Source organism: Schistocerca serialis, chromosome 3 (assembly GCF_023864345.2).
Source record: "Schistocerca serialis cubense isolate TAMUIC-IGC-003099 chromosome 3, iqSchSeri2.2, whole genome shotgun sequence".
In the NCBI taxonomy this organism is placed as follows: Eukaryota; Metazoa; Arthropoda; class Insecta; order Orthoptera; family Acrididae; genus Schistocerca; species Schistocerca serialis.
This window is the reverse complement of record NC_064640.1, coordinates 391,441,812-391,462,679: the sequence shown is the minus strand read 5'-3', so window position 1 is coordinate 391,462,679 and position 20,868 is coordinate 391,441,812. Positions and strand designations below refer to the sequence as shown.

The following is a 20,868-nucleotide window of genomic DNA, read 5'->3' as shown; positions in this document are numbered from 1 at the left end:
CATATTTGTGCATTTGAATGGTGTTCACACACTTACAGAACATCAAACGATTCTCCACTTTCGAATTCATTTAAGTAAATAACAGTATTTAAGTTCCATCAGAAACTGATGAAGTGACTAACATTGCAGCTGCAAACAGATTCATGTATCAGCAAATTCATTTTAATCAGCAGACATCTCCCACTGCAAGAGTGTACCACTGCAATGGAGTCAAACAAATATCCACGGCTTCAGCAAAATCAGACAAAGGTTACATGTAACTAGAAAACAGATGTTGTCTCATGTTTCCACTAACTACAACATATTATAAATTAACTGTCATGAATTAAGTGTAGCTGAATGGAAATAACCTTGCTAATACGTTAATTATTTGATTTTTTCAGAAGTTTAATGGCAGACTCCCGAATTATGTTCACTTGCACAAGGACTAAGGATAACTATGCATGTATTGATGGATTATAAATCACTTTGTGCAATCGGGTACACAGCAAAGACAGATAAGGTTATTTGGTAACAACTGAAAATTAACAAATTAAACACTGAAAAAATTTGAAGTGGATGATGGTGGATTAATAAAGAAAACGTAAAGGTGGGGAAGGAAGTGAGGAGAAAAAGGGGCTGGGGGAGAAGGGGGGAGGGGGGGAGGGGAGGTGCAGTGCAAAAGACACAAAGAATATATTTTACGAAGACTGTTCAGCCACTTGAAATCAAACAAAATCCGTAACTTTCCATACTTACTGAGAACACCTTACATGAACTATTACAAAATGAAACTCACCCCCAATGATTTGCCTTAACAGTTCTTTTTAGAGAGTTTTTCCTAAATTTATCTGTACCACATCCAAACTGCAGTGCAGCAAACATGTGTAAAAGAGAAGCAGCTTTCTTCATTATATTAATAGTTTCCTCTCGAATCTGGAATAAATCAAATTATACAAGCATATTACAACATTCCACATTTTAGCTAGACATTCAGTTGTGTCTGTTTACTGTGCTACTTAAACAGCTGGTTAACAACATTAATTTTACCAGTTTGAATTATTTAGGAATAAAGGCGTCAACTCACCTAAAGGCAGATGCGCTGCATCATCATTGACACAAATGAAAGGTACAGAGCTTGGCTAGATTTTGGAATGCACGTCCTTTTTCAAACTTGTAGGAAAAACAGCGCACACTTGCACATGCACCTGTCTCCCTACATTGTGCTCAGTCAACTACCAGCACTTTCCTCACCCACAGTGTGTGTACTGGTGGAGGTGGAGGTGTGGGTGTGGGGGGGGGGAGGGGGGCTGAGGGATGGAGAGAGGTGGGAGGCAGGGAAGGGGTTGGGGGGAAGGCTCTAGTGGCTTGTGGAGGAGTGGGGAGCCATCTTTAGGCTAGCTAGGGGTGCAGGTAGAGGGGGCAGGTGGTAGACGGCTGGCCACACGATTTCATAGTGTCTAAACGTGAGATAACAGCACACAACTAGCTGATGGGGCGGCACAAATTGAGTGGGGGTGCTGGGGAGGGGATGGTGTGTGTGTGTGTGTGTGTGTGTGTGTGTGTGTGTGTGTGTGTGTGTGTGTGTGTCTCTCTCTCTCTCTCTCTCTCTCTCTCTCTCTCTCTTTGGTGGGGGGCTGGGGGAGGGAGGCAGCGACATACCTTAGATTTAGACCAGGACGGTTACATGAGTGAAGGTTGTGCTGTAAGAATAGCTCCCATCTCTACAGCTAAGAAAAGCTGGTGGTGCATGCAAATGGCACAGGTTGTGAAGCAGCCTTTTGAAATCTTGCATGTAGTGGCACTGAGTGGTCCAACTTGTTTTTGGCAGCAGTATGGAGGTGGCTGCACATTCCAGTTGACATACCAGTGTAAAATGCTGTGCAGTGGTTGTAGCAGAGCTGATATATAACATGGCTCCTTTCACAGGTGGCCTGGCCTCTGATGGGGTAGATAATCAAAGCCCTCATGAAGGGCACAGTTCAGTCACTCCTGCCCGGGATGGTATTGGGTGAAATGGGGGTGCTTCTTTGTGTTTGGTTCTTGGGATGGATGTGAGGATCAGGTGTGTGTGTGTGAGGATATCACATGCAAGATCTGTTTGTGAGTTAGGCCTGCAGTTCTTTGTGAGGCCTTCAGCATACTGGGAGGGGGAGTTCTCATCACTGTAGATGCATCTACCACAGGTTGTCAGACTGTATGGGAGGGATTTTTTGGCATGGAAGGGGTGGCAGCTGTCAATGTGCAGGTACTGTTGGTGATTGGTGGGTTTGGTGTGGACTGAGGTGTGGATGGAGCCATCTGAGAGGAAGAGATCGATAGCTGGGAATGTGTCCTTGCCTTGGGTCCAGATTATAAAGATGTCATCAATAGACCTGGACCAGATCAGGGGTTTGGGGAAATTAGAAATGTTTCCTCTACGTGGCCCATGAAGAGGCTGGCATAAGAGGGTGCCATGCGGGTGGCCATAGCTGTGCCATGAATTGTTTGTATATCTTCAATTCAAAGGTAAAGTAGTTATGGGTTAGGATGTAGTTGCTTAGGTGTACAAGGAATGAAGTGGAGGGTTTGGAAACTGCAGGGCGTTGGGAGAGATGGTGTTCACTCATGGCAAGGCCACGGCCATGTGGAATGTTGGTGTATAACAAGGTTGCATCAACAGTGAAGAGTAAAGATACGGAGACAATGGTGTAAGGATGGTGGAGAGCCACTGCAGGAAGTGATTGGTATCTTTAATGTGGGAGGCTAGGTTCTGCACAATTGGTTAGAGATGTTGATCTACAAGAGCTGAGATCCTTTCAGTGGGGGCACTACAACCAGCCACAGTGGGGTGCCCAGGATCATTAGGTTTGTAGTTTTAGGGGAGCATGTAGAACGTGGATGTGTGGGCTGTTGTTGGGGCGACTAGGGAGATGGATTCAGGGGAGACGTTCTGAGAAAGGTCTAAGGATTTCAGCAGGGACTGAAGTTATGGTGGACTTCTGGGATAGGGTCACTTTGGCAGAGTTTGCAGCAGTAGGTGTCGGACAACTGGCGGAGGCCCTTTGACAGGTAGTCACTTCGGTTCATCATAACAGTTGTGGAACCTTTGTCTGCCGGGAGGATGATCAGGACAGGATCTGTTTTTAGGTTGTGTAGGACCATCCTTCCTTCTGTTGAAAGGTAGTTATTTTTCTTAGAGAGGGACCTGGGGAAGGATGGCGAGGCCAGGTTGGAAGTTAGCAAGTACTGGAAGATGACCAGGGCATGGTTAGTTGGGAGTGTGGGAGACTCCACCATCCAGGTGGTACGAATTGGGACAGGTAGTGTAATCCCACTATCAGATGGCTCCATCCACACCTTGGGTCCACATCAAACCCACCAGTCACCAACATTACCTGCACTTTGACAACTGTCACCATTTCCACACCAAAAAATCCCTTCCATACAGCCTGGCCACCCATGGTAGATGCATCTACAGTGATGAGAACTCCCTCAGCCGATATGCTGAAGGCCTCACAAAGGCCTTTGAAGACAAGCAATATTCTCAAAACCTAATTCACATTCAGACCTCCTGTGCCATATCCCTACACACACCTGATCCTCATATCCCTCCCAAGAACCAACCACAAAAGAGCATCCCCTCATCACCCAATACCACCCCAGACTGGAACAACTGAACCATGTCCTTCATCTGGGCTTTGATTATTATCTATCATCATGCCCTGAAATGAGGGACATCCTACCCAACATACTTCCAACCCCTTCCAAAGTGGTGTTCCGCTACCCACCCAACCTCCACAACCTTCTAGTCCATCCATATGCCACTCCCACCCCCATTCTGCTGCCACAAAGATCATACCCCTGTGGAACACCCAGATGTATGACCCGCCCAATCCACCCACCCAGCACCACTTACTACAGTCCCATCACAGGCTTATCCTTCCCCATCAGAGGCTGGGCCACCTGTGAAAGCAACCATGTTATATACCAGCTCTGCTGCAAACACTGCACAGTAGTTTACACTGCTATGACAACCAACCAGATGTCCAATGAAATGAACAGTCACTGCCAAAATGCTGCCAAAAATAAGGTGGACCACCCAGTGGTTCAAGATGTGAGATTTCAAGGGCTGCTCTATAACCCGTGTCATATGCATCCTCCCCACCACCACCAAGTTTTCTCGGCTGCGAAGATGGGAGCTACCCTTACAGCACATCCTTTGCTCCAGTAAACTTCCTGGTCGGTCTAAGCCTAAGGTAACCTGCTGCCCCCCCACTCCCCCAACCAATAGTGTGTGTCAGAGAGCTCCCCACTCTACTATCAGCCGCTTCTCCCAAACCCCCCTCCCTGCCTCCTGCCTCTCTCCATCACTCACCCCACCCCATTTCACACCCCTACCCAATCTCAGTACACTTGCCGTGGGCCAGGAAAGAGCTAGCAGTCGACTGAGCGAATTTCGGGAATTTAGGGACATAGGTAGGTGTGTGTGTGTGTGTGTGTGTGTGTGTGTGTGTGTGTGTGTGTGTGTGTGTGTGTTTCCTATAAGCTTGAAGAAGAAAGTGCATTCCAAATGCTAGACAAGCTCTGTACCTCCTGCTTGTAACCCTATCGACAGTGCAGCGTGTCTGCCTTTCAGTGAGTCATCTCCTTTACTCCCAAATAATTCATAATTCTCAACCAGAAATTTCCATACATTATTTTACCAGTTTGATCATATTCACTCATTGTAGTGAGAAATTGTTCATTAATAAGGTGTCAGGCATTTCCAAGGAATCAAAGTCATACTGATTGTAAATATTAAAGAACAGCAGAAATGGTATCAAAATATACAGTATACAGACTTCACTCACAATATTAAAACAGCAGACAATAGTCTAGGAATCCAGAACTGTACATGCTGATTTGTAAGATGGACTTTAAAAAATGTAATATTAGTACACATACCCTGTAGAATACAGTTTGATTGTCTGAATGGTTTATGCTTGATCATATGTTTTCATATGTCTCATTGTTTGATCACAGACTTTACGAAGCTGAAATACCTATTACTTACGCCTCATAGCCCAGACACAACATGCAATAGGTACATTAATCAATGTGTAAGAGCATTACATACAGGGAGAGCCTGCAATCTGGTATGCCATCACTGAATTTCAAGTGCAATTTTGTAAGAAATGGATCATCATCATCATCATCATCACTGGAGTTTTAAGTAAAGGGTGGGCAAAATAAAACTGGTCCAGAAAATACTTACAGTAAGACTAACAAGGGATTTATCCTTGTTACTGAACATCACAGAGGATGTTCTGCCTGAGACATAGCAGCAATAGTGTTTTCATTGTTTTGCTATAGCTCTTCCAGTATGTGAGGATTATTTGAGTACACCTGACCCTTCAATTTGCCCCACAGGTAATAATAACAGGGAGAGAGAACAGTGATCAAGGTGGCCTGGAGATTGCACGGCCTCTACCAAATGTCCTCCCCTCACCAAGTATCTTACGAACTTGTGACAAGATTGTTAAGGAAGTGTTTGTTGTTGCTCTACCTTGCTGAAAACATCCATGCAATCTTTATCTTAACACATGTCAATTCTGTGTCAGTCTTCTATTTTGTGGGGCAGTTTTATGTAGCTCACCCTATACTAAACAGTATGGTTGTTAGAGCCCTAATTACAACTGTTGGACACAAACTTGATTAAAATATGTCAAATTCAAACAATGATCAAAAAATTTTAAGGGATAATGGAGAAGGGTAAATGTATCAATTTGAGCTAAGTGATCCTGGTCCAGAAATCAAGTTGAAAGTTATATGTGAAAATTGTTCCGATTCCTCTGGCAGTGGAGCCCATGTTCCAGTACTGTTGTTGTTAGAACTGTACGATAGGTAACTTTCAGAGGTGGCAGTGAGGACCAAGAAAAGAAAAAAATGTCTCATTAATGTGGACCCTAAAACTCATACCTCAAGAGCTATGAGCACTTGTTCATCTTTGATACTGTGAAACAAATCTCTTCTACTGAACATGTGCTCACGTCTCTTAAACTATACATTTAAAAGACCATTTTTCTTGTTTTGGTCCATAGTACCTCCAAAAATATGGAAACCAAAGAGTTGCTGCAGAAGTGTTTCACAGTATCAAATATGGACAAGTGCTCATTGTTCTTAAGGTATGCATTTTAAAGCCGATGTTTACTAGACCTCTTTCCTTGTCTTTGTCCATACTGCCACCTCTAACAGTTGTCTACCCTAAAATCTTGGCAACAGCAATACTGGTTCATGTATTTGACTGCCAGAGGTCTCAGAATAATTTTCCCTTATAACTTCCAACTCAGTCATTTCTGGACCCTTACCTCAAATTGATACATTTATCCTTCTACGTCATCCATGAAAGTTTCAAATTGTTCCCACACTGCAGCAAGCATGTCTCCAGTTACAGCTTCCACAGCTGCTGTTATGTGAGGTCTTAGTTCATTCATTGTTGTTGGTAAAGGAGGCACATAAACAGAGTCTTTTATAAACCCCCCACAAGAAATTATCACATATAGTCAGATCCATTGAGCTTGGAGGCCACTAATGTAAGGCTGAATCATTTGCTCCAGTGTGACCAATCCATCGTTCAGTAACACTTCAATTTAAAAATTACTGCACTTCCAGATGCCAATGTGGCAGTGCCCCATCGTTTTGGTAAATGAAGTCGTTCGAATCAATCTCCACCTGTGGGAAAAGAGAGTTCTCAAGCACATCGAGATAAGTCCTGTAACAGTGTTCTTGGCAAAGAAAGATGAACCATACATCTTTTCCCATGGAACTACACAAAACACATTAAATTTTGGAGAATCCCATTCATGTCGTACAACTTCATGTGGTTGTTCTGTACCCCATATTCTCCCATTACAAAGATTCGCCTTTCCATTTACATGGAATGTTGCCTCATCACTAAACACTAAGCATGGAAGAAAACTGTCATCCTCCATCTTGCCAAGAACGAAATTACACAACTCCACACATTGTTGTCTGTCACCTTCAGAAAGAGCTTGCAGTAGCCGAATTTTGTATAGTTTCATGTATAAATGTCGACGCAACACACCCCAGATGGATATCAAGGGCATGTTGAGCTGTTGAACTGTCGAGCTGCATGGCGAATGGATTTCTGTGGACTCCTTGTGAAATTATGGTGGATGCATTTGACACCTATGTCAGACACTCGGGGATGGCCTGGCAGTTTGCCTTTACACAAACAACCTGTTTCTCAGAATTGTTAATGACATCATCTAATGCTGTGTGCTGTAGGAGGATCCACACCATACCTAGTATGAAAGTAATGCTGAACAGTTATTACTGATCCGCACTGTGCAAAACATAGAACACAAAATGCTTTCTGTTGTCCCGACACCGTTTCACTAGAACTGAAGTGGGTGCCCACTGCTGCTACTTAGCGGGAACCATATAAAACTCGAGAGTTTTCTCTTTCCAACAGTATGTTGTTCACTCACATATCTCAAATAACATAATAGTTATGATTTTTTTTTAAAATCAGATGATTCTTTTTTATACACCCTGTGTTACTTTAATGATGGTTTCGAACTTATGCTTAAAACACTGTCAAAATGAAACAGCAAAGACTAAGTTATAGGTACTTAGGTGTAGTGATATATCTTTCTTGACAAAAAATAGCAAAATAAAAATAAAAAATATCTGTAAAATAATTTAGATGAACTTTCATTCTCTTATTGCCTTGGAGAGCAAACATATTACCCAGGAAACCAAATGTGACCTTCTTAACAATATAAAACTTATTGAAATGTGGTATATCGAAATGTGGCCTTGGTCACTATATCTGTAATCTCATTGTGCTGAATTCCAATATGCTGTGGTGCATAAAAAATGATATCCTACAATCTCCTGTCTTTGCAGGCAAGAAAACTTGGGCAATTTGAAAGGCATTCTGGGAGTAAGAGGAGATCAATTTGTGGCCCACTTTTTGTCTTATTCACTCTGTTACCTAAAGGTCATATACTAATCAGCATCAGAGAATGAGAACACTTCCAATATGCATGTTTTAAGGATACCTTGTGGGAAGACAACAGACCAACCAAATGAATCTTTTTACTTGGTCCTATCAGTGTAGACAACAGTGTAGCCCATCTGAAATAGGATTAAAAATAATTATTTAAAAACGTTCTGTATGATCATTTGTACTTTACTCCATTACACCACAAACTGGTCTGGGCCCCTTCATCATGCAGTTATACAAAGATGACAAATAAAATTAAGAATTGTTATTTGGTCTACACAAAATGCCTGTTTCATTGTGATCTCCATTTAGCCCACAACTCATGGGCAGTACACAAACATTTGCTCCAATAATGAGCAAACAGCAGTATACAACACAGGTGAATCTGAGACACAGAGCATGCTTTATGCATGACATACTACAAGAAACAGTCAGAAGGGGTGGTATAGGGAGGAGGATAAACGGTAAGGATGAGTGCAGAGGGAGCAAGCAGGATGCATTGAGGGTCTTTTCAGTTCATTAATGTAGATATGAAAATCATCATTGTTTGAGGAGGATCATCAATGTGAGAGAAAAGTGCTCTGTTTAGAATTATTTAGAACCATTTCAGTTTTGTTCCTATTCTTCCTTCTAGCTTCTTTCACCAGCGATGTAACCGATATTGATGAAGGTGGCAGTTTATTGTTCCTTACAATGTGCAAAAGAATTAGAGGAACATGAGGTTGGGTGTCTGCCATACTCCACCGAGCAATAATTGAGGACTGGGTATGCTACCGAATTATACATTTATCTTTCACAAATTAAACACACATCACAACATCATTACACTCTCGATCATGTACATACAGAGAACTGAAATGTCAAACAAGTGTCGAAAACAAAGAGGAAACAATCATTCATTCCATCATCCTGGTTGCTTTTCATTGGACTTCAAGAGCTTCAGTAATGTGTATTTACTCAGTGAGTGTTAATCACAGCCTCACACTTATGTGGCATGCTCCATATAAGTCTGCAGGGTCACCCTGTGGTATCCATTCCCATTCTTCAATGAGAGCTCGTGAGTGTTCTTGAAGAATCTGTTGTGGAGAAGGACAACCACAAACACATCTGTCAGGCATGTCCCACATGTGTATGATGGGGTTTAGGTCGGGACACATCACCAGCCATTCCATTTTTTCAATGCCCAGGCTTCACAAGACATCCCTGTTGACAGCCATCACATAGGTACTGGCATTAGAAGTAATTCAGGGCCACCACTGTATGCAGCAGTGGTCCAACAGGATATGTTCAATGTACTGCTTGGTAGAGAGGCAGCCGTCGACAACAAGAAGATCTCTATGGCTGTCAACACTGAAGCCTCCCAACAACATCACAGAAATATTTGGCAGGTACTGCTCACCATGGGGCCCCATACACAAACATGGTCAGTACCCTGCATCAGAGGATATCTGGATTCATTTCTGAATAACACGTTTCACCAGTGACAAAGTTACCAGTTGACATGTGAACGGCAGACCTGAAGGTGAGCTGCAAGATATTGTCATATCAAGTGAAGCACTCAAACAGGATGTCTGGGTCATAAGGTCCTTTCTCATAAACTGTTCACTACAGTCTGATCAGGGACAGCAGCTCCAGCGGCCCTTCTGAGATCACTTTGCAGTGCTCTGGTGGTATCCATATGATGCCACACTGCAGAGATGACCAGAATCGGTCTTCATATGAAGTTGAAATGTGTTTCATGGATTCATGGGTATCGCATTGGATAACTGCCAGGCAGTACATTGAACAGATCCTGTTGGATCTTGTGGTGGCTGCTGCATACAATGGTAGCCCTGAATTACTTCTCATGCCAGGGCCTATGTGGCGGGTGTCAACAGGGATGTCTTGTCAAGCCTGGACATTCTTCCCTTTCACCATTTACAAACTGAACAGGGAGTTGCAGAAATGATGGTGATACCAGAAGTACTCTCCACCACGCAAACAGTAAGGTAGATTGTGGAATGTATATTTAGAGAGAGAGAAACAAGTGTCCTTCAGATGTGACTGTTCCAATATGTTCTCCTCAGAGTCTTCTATGTTGTATACTACTACACATGACAGATGATCATAAATTGTGTCTTTCCATATGTGAAGAAGAAGAAGAGGAAGAAGGAGGAAGAGGGAAGATTAACATAGACTTGATGTCAAGGTCATTCGTGACAGAGTGGATGCTCAGAGTGAGGTAAGGTTGTAGAAGAATATTGCATGTGTCCTTGTCAAAGTGTCCTACTTAGCATTTAACATAAGTGATTTAGGCAAACCACAGAAAACCTAAATCCAGATGGCTGGGCAGGGATCTGAAGTGCAGTCCTCTTGAATAGAAGGCTGGTATCTTATCACTGCATCCCCTTCCCCCCTCCGCCACATACAGAAATAGGAGAAGGTGATAAAAAGTTAAGGAAGTTCATTTTAATGTCAGTGAGGGTTTTTACTAATTAGCCTTAGGCACTTTGTAAGAGCATAGTTAAAAGGGCGATGACATGAAAATTAATGGACTCATCATAGCTGGTCATTACTTAAAGAAGAGGGTAACAATAATACCAGTTGTTTCGCCTGTTAAAATCTTACTAATTTGAGAAAAAAATGAAAAGCAATACATTTTGTTTTTAATTCAGTTCGCTGGACTTCAAATCTTTCTGTAAGCCATTCAATTAAGTTGAGAATGACTGTTCATTTGTATTCTGAAAGTACAGGCATAACTATAGGAATGAGCTTTAAACCAATAAAGTTCATCATGTAGCACACAGAGCACCTCCAGTTTATTATAACTTCAATTTCTTCATTCCCACCTGCATATAAGAGAGACCAACTACTCTTTTGCTAAAACATTAAACATTACAGAAAACTATTGGATACTGATCAAAATAACAGCACAGAAAGGAAACTTCATGAAATGTAAGGAAGACTAGGGTTTAACGTCCTGCTGACATCTAGGTCATTACAGATGGAGCACAAACTTGGATTAAGGAAGGATGAGGAAAGAAACCAGCCATGCCTTTTTTCTAAAAAAAAAAAAAACATCCTGGCATTCGCCTGGGCAAGTTAAAGAAATTGCAGAAAACCTAAATCCAGATGGCTGGCTGTGGATTTGAACCATCATCCTCCCAAATGCAATTCCAGTGTGCTAACACTGTGTCACCTTCCTCAGTGAAACTTCTTGAAGGCAGGATCAATTATGAAGATCTGGGCCAGCACACAAAATTAGTGTAAATTTAATATTCACAAAATTAGTGTATATTTAATATTCAATATCCAATCAAGGTGCAAGAAAAAAATTATTGTAATCTATTCCATACAAAATTACCTCTGAAGTTACTTAGCAACTGTACTCAGTTTATACTCAGTGTTGAAATGTTCTATCCATGGATAAACGAACATCCTTAATAATAAGAAGAAGAAAAAAACAGTTTCAGTTCATAATTTAAACTGAATATTGACCATCATAAAAAATGAGTATGTATCATTGTACAATACATTACTTACATCATCCCTATTTCTAAAGTTATATTTCTTCTTGGATGAATACGAGGAATATTTCCCACAGTGAACAGGGCAATTATGTACGCATTCTTTATCACCTGTTGAAACTTCAGGAGTACCTTCACCTTAAAACAACAAGATAATAAAGTTGAGACACTTCCAGTAAAAGGTAATAGCACATCAGCAAATTAATGAATAGTAACACTAAAAAAAAAGAGATATCAGAAAGACAAGAACAATAATAAGTGCCCCAAGGCATTATTATAGCAACAGTCATAACCTTAAATGCATATTATAGAAACAAGATAAATTACATGACAATCTTACCAAAAAATGCAATTAAAATACACAAACAAAATTATCACAACTAATAATGCAAGACCTGACTTTCTTTATTGGACAATGAAGCTAGAACTGCAAAAAAAGTTAAATTATTATTTAAAAATTTCAGATTCATAATATTTGCTACATGTAAAAATGATCTAATTATTTCATTCCTGACAGCCAATAATATAGTGTTTTATTTTTAAAGAAAAGACTAATAATTTCAATACGAGTCAAATGAAATCTTTGTCATTTCTAGTGTTCACAATATATCTGTTAATACATAATGAAATACATCAACAAGTCTAGCCTTGAATTACCAGTTCATTCTTTTTACCACAGAATGTGCCCAGAAACCTTAGCCTAGACTTTTCCAATATTCTGCTCAGAAGTGAAATAGAATGTAAATGCCAAACAGCGATAGTATCTTCTGATAGGAAGAGAACACTCATCAGAATAAACTGTAGTACTGAAGAGTCATTTAATCCACATACTGTTTTCACAGCCATTAATTCCTGTTTTTGAAACAAATGCGATAATTTCTCCTTCGAATAACTTTTTAGCAATAAGATATATGCTTAAACATACCATACTTTTAGGGGTATGTGGAATTTCAAGCAATCCAAAATTTCTGCACTCCTGAATACTTCTGTGAGTAGGACTGCCATAGCATCAGATTTAATAACAATCTCTTCCTTATTAAAGATAGAAATTGCCTATTCACAGACACTACAGAGTCCTCAGGATATGGTAACAAATAGGGCAACCACATCATTTTACAGGAGATGACCAACATCTACTCATGATTTTAAGGGAGATTTAAGAAATATTTAATTAAAATAAATTTCAGCTGTACAACAAAAATTATTCATAAGTCTATTTTTTATAATCTTTTCAGGATCAAAATGCCTTACAACTAGAGGGGACATCTTTCTGTTTTTGTGGGTAAAGGAACAGGCTGCAACAGAAAAAAGCTGCTTGTTTACCTGGATCTTTCAAGACATCAATGAACTTCTTAATACTTTTTGAAGCTAAAATCTTTTTTGCAATTGCTTCTGCCTTAGTTTGACCATGTCATCATCTTAGCCAAATTAGAATCATGGAAAAATTCTTCATTAATTTATTTCCAAAATCCAAACTTCTCTAGCTTATAATGTATTTGATTGAATGAAAAAGTATTGCTAGCTTACTGGCAACATTTTTAATTGTCTTGCTGTCATTATCAAGATATTTGAGCAAATTGGGGGGATGCCTTCACTTCTGTTTCATTCCAATTATGAACTTCTACAAAAGAATATTGGCTGCAGTCAGAATTACCCCTGTGAACAATGCTGAAGTCACACTTACACATCACACACTAAGCTTCTGTCAGTCAATAATGTAACGAGTGTGTTTAAACATGAATGCCTCTATAATCTGTTCCCATGAGTCCTTGTTACTTCTTTGCGTTAATTATATCATAGCTGCTGCTCAGTACAAGGCGAGCACATCTGTTGGTTGCCAATACTGACGAGAAACAAGTAAACATTCCCCTCCTACAACCCCTTTAGAAGCATAGGTTATGGCATTCATTCTCCACTCCTCAGATTGCCTTGATGAAAAGACTATGTCGACAACAGTATCAATTATTATACGAAAATGTTTTGAGATTTGTTGGTTAGGGATTTTAAACTATTGATAGCACTTTTCGGGATTAATATTCATAGAAGAGGTCAATGATTATATATACAGGAGAAAGAGGCAGTCAATAGTTGAGCTGGGAGGATTAAAGAAAAATTGCTATAATACCAGAGATGACGAGAAAATCAAGAGAGCTGGTCACCCAAGAAACAACAGAAGTGTTTTCTAGGACAAATGACACTTATGTCTTGCAGTTGCATCATTCCTCCATTCTGAAAACTGCACATAATGAGAAACAAATACGTATTTGCAGTCCAAAGAAAGAGCCATTTTGATTTTTTAATGATTATTTAAAACAACTTGAATAACACTAAGGTGATTACTATTACTGCTGGCCAAAACAACTAATTTTTGAATATACACACTCAAAGAAATTATTACTCTAGAAATTCTTTTATCAATCAAAAATAATATTGCTCAAGAAAGCATAACATATCAGAGGTGGAGCAACATCAGAATAAAAAAGTATTACAGTTCAAAAGACATATATTGAATGCCAATGTCTGCATCTGCAGTCTCAAAATGGAAAAAAAAACTTTCATGAATATATATTTTTAACTACATCAAGTGTGAATGAACATAATAATATTTTTAACTGTATAAAAATACTATTTCATCTCTATCTTACTTGTAAATACATAGTTTTTTGCTTATACTGTTAGGAAGCACATAAAACTAGTGATCTATGACTTCCTTAAATTGTACTTCACAACTTGCACCAAGTTTAAAAGCAACATTAGATTTACCACCACAGCCGTTATTGAGTTAACCTTATATCTACATATAGTTTTACGCAAAATGTCATAACCCGGCACACTTTTTCCTGTGTATTGTAAGCAGTATGTTTACTTTGAGAATGGTTATGTTTTACCATGACTTCCGAGAGGTGTGTGGAGATGATGTGCGACATGCAGAATTTGGTAAATATAGACTATCAAATTAAGGTCTCACATATTTGTGAATACATAATAACCAACTCAAAACCTAACACACTTGATGAGATAACAATTTACAGGCTATCCCAAGCTGTTTACGTTTAATGTCACCAGATGGTAGAGTTTTGTGAGAATTAGTTGCAAATAGCAGCTTTGGTAGTACATACAATGTCAATTCTAGATTATATATGAATAGTATGTGGGATGTTTAGGCACAAAACATTCTGCCAGACAAAAGAACTGAAGCACTCAAAAGACACGGACAGATATCGGTGTGGCTTAGTACACATACATACCATTGGTGGGTATTTAAATGAATAACGTTGCAATCTTCTGTGACAGGTAGAATGGCCACCAGAGTGAATTAGTTTTGTTCATGTTTAATGTTGTTACCAGGCCTGACAGGGTATATAAGGGGCAAAAACAGCATCAGATGTGCGATCACTGCGTAGGGCATGAAGATGTCGCATACGTATGTAAGGCAGCATTATCAGCACCTCACAGAGATTGAAAGGAGCCTCATTGTGGGTCTCTATTTGGCAAGCTGGCTGAATCATGCAACACTCAGATTTGTGGGGCATTTGGATGTGACAACAAACCAATGCTGGACGTCATCACAATGTGAGTGCAGGTATACTTGTCATCAAGGTTCCAGGAAGAAAGAAAGATTAGTGTTTAACATCCTGTCGATAATGAGGTCATTAGAGATGGAGCACAAGCTCAAATTGAGGAAGGATGAGGAAAGAAGTTGTTCGTGTCCTTGGAAAGGAACTGTCTTGGCATTTACCTTAAATGATTTAGGGAAATCAAGGAAAATCTGAATCAGGATGGCTGGGCATGGATTTTTGAACCTTTGTCCATTCAAATGCAAGTCTAGTGTGCTAACCACTGAGCTACCTTGCTCAGTGTTAGGGTTCCAGTTGACCACATCCAATCATCACAATGGAGGACTGCTGTATTGAGCTCCAAGCGCATTGTACCCCTTTCACATCTGCATGTGCCATCCAAATACAGAATTTAACCTTCAATCAGAGACTAACACCAGCTGGACTAGGAAATTACTGTCCTACCATTAACACAAATGGACGCATTTGGAGTTAAGTCATGACCAGGAAACATGGACTGCTGCGGAATGGTGACACACTCTATTTGGCGATGTTGTGCAATACTGCACCATCATGGGTGTGGATGATGCTGACCTAAAGAGAGGTTGAATTCTTCCAATGTTTTGAAGAGTTACAACGGTGTTACTCCTGGTGAAATGGTGTAGTAAGTAGCAATAAGGTATGACATCACTTCACAGTTGGTTGTGATTGAGGCAACTTTAAAAAGCACAATGGTACATCACAGACATCCTATGTCTTTGTGTGTTACCTCTCATGCAACAGTACTGTGGTGTCATTTTTCAACACGACAATGCTTGTCCACAAATGGCACGTTTCCATGAATTGTATGCGGGATGTTGAAGTACTCCAGAGGCCAGCAAGGTCCCCACGATGTATCCCATAAAATATGTGTGGGACCAGCTCATACGTCAACTCTTTTCCAGTGCCAGTGCCCATTTGTAACAGTTGAGGGCTACAACAGCTGTAGACCACTATAGGACACCCTTCCCAACCAAATCAGTGCATACATCCAGACCAGAGAGGGCCCCACATCAACTGACAAGTGGGCTCATATTGCCAAGTTCTCTGTAAATTAGACGCAATTTTGTAATCACTTAAATAACATCGGCATACCATCTCAACCTGTGGCGTCCATTTTGTTTCCTCTTTTCCTTCTGGGTGCATAATTTTTTCTGTCAGGCAGTGTAACTATTTTGATTCCAAAAACAACATGGGGATTAATGTCTTTATATAAATGAGGAAGAATTTCTGTGCACCAATTCACTGTAAAAAGCACCTTTACTCACATTATGAAGAAAGAAACAAACTTTAGTTACACCACTGAAGCAGTACTTTAATTTCTCTAGTGCACACTTCATATGGAGTATTTCTACAACAAAATATGTTTTGTTGCCAGAGGTGTTGATAGAGTGATACATGTAGGCTGGAGTGCAGTAACTTTATATACTTCAGCTTCCTACACTCCTTCCTGGAGTTAGTTTGCATCCTCTTTTTCATGCTCATTTCCCTTAGTGTGTCCTTTAAGCAGATGGTAGGAGCCTAGGCTCTACTGAGATTGTATCCTGAATCATGGTTGAATTAGATAGTTATTATGGGTTTAAAGGGACTAAACCACTTCGTTTGAGTCCCTGGATTAACAGGAAAATGATGCCAAAAGATATGAAACGAGATAAAGAGAATTGTCAGCTCCAAGGTCTATGATCGTGTTGTCGTGGTTGAAAGTGTACTTAACAGTAGCTTTAGCCAAAAATAGCTAAAGTGAGATGCTCAGGTGCATCCTAACAGCTAAAATTGTAGCTGGTCACTGAAGAATGAACCAAGAAAGGTTATCATAGTCAGTACAATCACATAAATAACATCATATATCATCTCAGTTTTTACCCTCTACAGCTCCCTCTAACACCATGGAAGTTATTCCTTGATGTCAAAAACGTCCTATATCTTCTCCCTTCTTCTTGTCAGTGTTCTCCATGTATTTCAATACTCACCGATTCTGGGGAAAACAGACCTCATTTCTTATCTTATAGACATTTCATTTTGTTTGCTCCTTGAGTTGAAAAACTAAAATGGGATGAAAAATGAAGGCTGTACAGACTAGAGAGGTAGCTAGCTTCGATAAATAAAATACAGACACAAAAGTTTAAAAATGCATGGCAGAACATGGGGAGAAAGTAGCCTGAAGCCACTTGGGGCACATGGTCCGAAGAGAGGTACTATTTCCACAACCACCCTCAACAATACCGAATGTGGAGGTGCATTAAATTTTGTTATAAAATCCATGTTCCCTCAGGAAACATAGGACTTCAGTAACTACTAACCCATCTTCCGCAAGTATCTGAGGTATTGAGGTAGACAGATTAATTGTTCATCTCATATCAGTGAGCAGGACACACACTGCAAAAATACATGCAATCGTGAGATGACTACCACTGCTGCATTGAGAGGAGTCCTCTTTATGCAAAAGGAACTCTTAGATAAGTCTGATGTGGCCAACACACAGGTGACACAGTACGATGGCATCTTTCTGAGAGACCTGCTGACTGAGAAATATGCCACACCTTGGTGGTTCGCTTGATTGCTCTCAGCTCGATTAGGGTCATGATAGCCTGTCATTCCATATAACAGGTTTTCAAAATTTAATGTCACAGTTGCAATGTTAAGTCTGTGCCCAGTACGTTGAGTTCAAGTTTATTTCCTGAGGTTGCTTCCTTAGCTAATTTGTCAGTGAGTTCATTATTCTGGAATATCCACATGACTCAGTGTGCAGATGAATATTATAGTGATTCTAGAGCTATGAAAATCCACTAGTAAGTAGGTCCTGTATCTTAAGAGGCCAGAAAGTTTCTCAGGTAGCACTGAGATGTGCCTTGTACACAGTGCATGGAAGAATAACAAGCTTCATTCTGGCAGGTGTTTCTGCGTCAGGGAATTAGGATGGTAATTACTGCAGGCAGACACTGCATTGAAGTGTGCTGTGAAACATTCAGCGATGACTACAGGAGCAGTACAGATGTCGCAAATGAGGGAGATGCCAGAACCACTGTGGATGGTGGGTGGGTGCATGTGCAGCAGAGTTTAATCCATACTCGAGATGATGGGGTGTGAGCAACCCATAGATGATACATACCATTCCCAACAATCTTGCTCTCTCTTCTGTATTAAAAACCATGCTTGTTCTTAAAGTATTTTGAATGCTATTAAATGTTCCATTGAGGTATGGCATTTGTGCTGCTGAAGTGACGTGTAACATTCTCTGATGGATGGAGCTATTTCATCAGACTACTGTGGCATCGGTATCTGTTGGGATGAGCCTGAAGAATAGGATATCATTGCTTCCACAGCATGTATAATCGTGTTAATAGCATCTTATAGCATTCCTTTAATATCCTTCTCTTGACTGGTTTCAAAGGTCAGACTGAAGGTGAAAGTTTGCTATTTGGCTTTCCAAAGTGAGCTATGTGGTTCATTTTTCATTGATCGATGGGCAAGAAAGAGAGAGATAGGAAAATGACCATTGTCACAGAGGTCACCATGGATGGGCCATTGGATAAATTGTGAGATGGTAGGATTGCAGACTGTAATATCTTTGACTAAGTCTGTTCCATGAGCCATATTGATATGTATGGCAGCTTCACTGTTGAGGAGGCAGGCTACAGTTCTGAAATTAACTGCTCTTTTACTTGGCCCGTGTTAGATGTGGTTTGTCTGCCCTGCAGACAATTACGAGCATTGAAGTCCCCCAACAGGAGGAACGGTAGAGGCAGCTGGTCTACTAAATCCGCAAGCATGTGATATGATGTAGATGTTTCTGGGGGTAGATAGACATTGCATACTGTTATTCCAGCTGACGGACAGCCATGGCAACAAAACGGTTAGTGGCATCTACTCACTGAAAGTGTCACATCAAATGAGTGTGCATACTCCTGAAGATGCCTTGTCAGCATTAATGTTATTTGCATAGTTTTGTGATTTTTAATAGTAGTGTGTCAGATTTCTGAGAACTGTCTCTCCTGGAATGGCATGCCAACTGCAGAGTAAGTACCTATTAACCGACAGAGTTTGGACAGGTGACAATGGTAGCTACTACAGTTCCACTGAAGAAACATAATATTTCCCAGCTGCCTGGACTATTTTTCCTTTACATACCAGATTGAAATGTTCACATTACGAGGAATGGAATGGAATTAAATGTCCTACCACTCTATCTTTCCATTAGTCTCAAATGGGCTGACAGAATGATTTGTTCACATTTTCAAAGTTCAACTGTTAAAAGCCTTTGGGTCTGCTAAATAAGCTTCAGTATTTAAACACCTTCCAAGCTTCTTACAGGTCCACACCTGTTAATAGTCTAAGATCAGTGAAACAGCATCATGAAGCAGACACAGCATGGCAGAACAGTAGGGGTGCCAGGTGGTGGTGGAGTTTTTTTCTGTTCCCAAATGCCCCCCCCCCCCCCCCCCCCCCCTACCCACAGCTTCCTGCTACTGTGCCAGGCAGCATTTTCCTGCTGCCACCTAGTCCCTGCACACTCCACCAGACAGTGCTCTTCCGTCTCCCCCCCCCCCCCCTCCCAAAAGTATACCCTGCTACACCTCCCCTTTCCACCTTTCCACTTTTCCACACTCCACTCTGGACTGCTGCTGCTGTTCAACGAGGGAGTTGCATTCTGGCTGTAGTGGCTGGAGATAGCAGCCTGCTTGTGTAAATGTATGTGTGCTTTCTTTTCTGAAGAAGGCTTTGGCTGAAAGTTTAATGTGTAACTGTCTTTTCATTGTCCTTGTCTGCAACTCAACATGTCATCTTTACGGTGAGTCGCAATCTATCCTTTTCATAATATTGTTCTTATAAAACTGCAATCTTCTCATTATGATGGTAAATGTAAATGTTCCACATATGGTGATGGCATCAAACATGAATATATATTTACTGACGTGTATCAACCATTGAGAAGTGCTGTATCATGAAATCCCAAGATTCTATTGCAACATATTTTCCTTTCATGCTCATAAAGTGTAATTACATAAAAGACTTTAAAATATTACATAACACAAATCAAGTGTTTATTTGTGCTGCAGGATCAAGAATCTGTTTAATGAAGGATATGATTGAACTTTATTTGCAGTTTTGTTCTATACTTGTCTATGTTACACGAAAATATTTGTGCAACCTAAATGTCAGGAAATTTTCCTATTCTTTTTAACATTTCTCTGATCAAGGTAGCATTACAGTACTTGCAGCAAAACCATAAATGAACAGTGTGTATGTGTTTGCCCCCTTCAACAATAAACAGACCCTGTACACACACACCCAACGTGGAGTTTTGACTAGCCATAACCAACAGCATTTAGATCAAGTCCTCTCAATTATATTATTTCATTAAGACTGTTCTACTAAGAAAGCAATAACATGGAGCATATCTAATTTCACAAAAAATGTTGATGTGTAGTTATAAATATTTTCTTCATAATAAATGTCATAAGAAAAACTGATTTGTAATTTATATGGTCCTACAGAAAATTATCACTAAGTGATTGCTGACTGTACACAGACACAAATTTAATTACATGTAATATCCAACACAGGTAGGTAATGAACTTGTACTAGCTTATTGTTATGTAATATTTAAAGACTGAAGATATTCTAACAAACATATCTCAGAGCAGCATTCATCAGAAGTAAAACTTCTGCCTGGCAAATCTCAAGGTGGTATGATAGGACCACTATTGTTCATGATATAAATAAATGACCTGGCAGACAACATCTGTTGCTCTGGGGGGCTGTTCGCATATGACACACATGTTTACATAAGGTT

General features: G+C 40.2%; 1 protein-coding gene across 1 annotated transcript in view; it reads right to left on the bottom strand.

The window, feature by feature from the left end:
- The window catches only part of LOC126470238 (RUN domain-containing protein 1), a 169,993-nt gene that overhangs the window by 74,935 nt on the left and 74,190 nt on the right, over positions 1 to 20,868 (bottom strand). Inside the window, exons 7-8 of the mRNA XM_050097939.1 lie at positions 11,495 to 11,616; positions 779 to 915 (exon numbers count right to left, since the gene is read on the bottom strand). Of these exons, the coding sequence (XP_049953896.1) occupies positions 779 to 915; positions 11,495 to 11,616 (259 nt within the window). The remainder of the gene's footprint in view (positions 1 to 778; positions 916 to 11,494; positions 11,617 to 20,868) is intronic.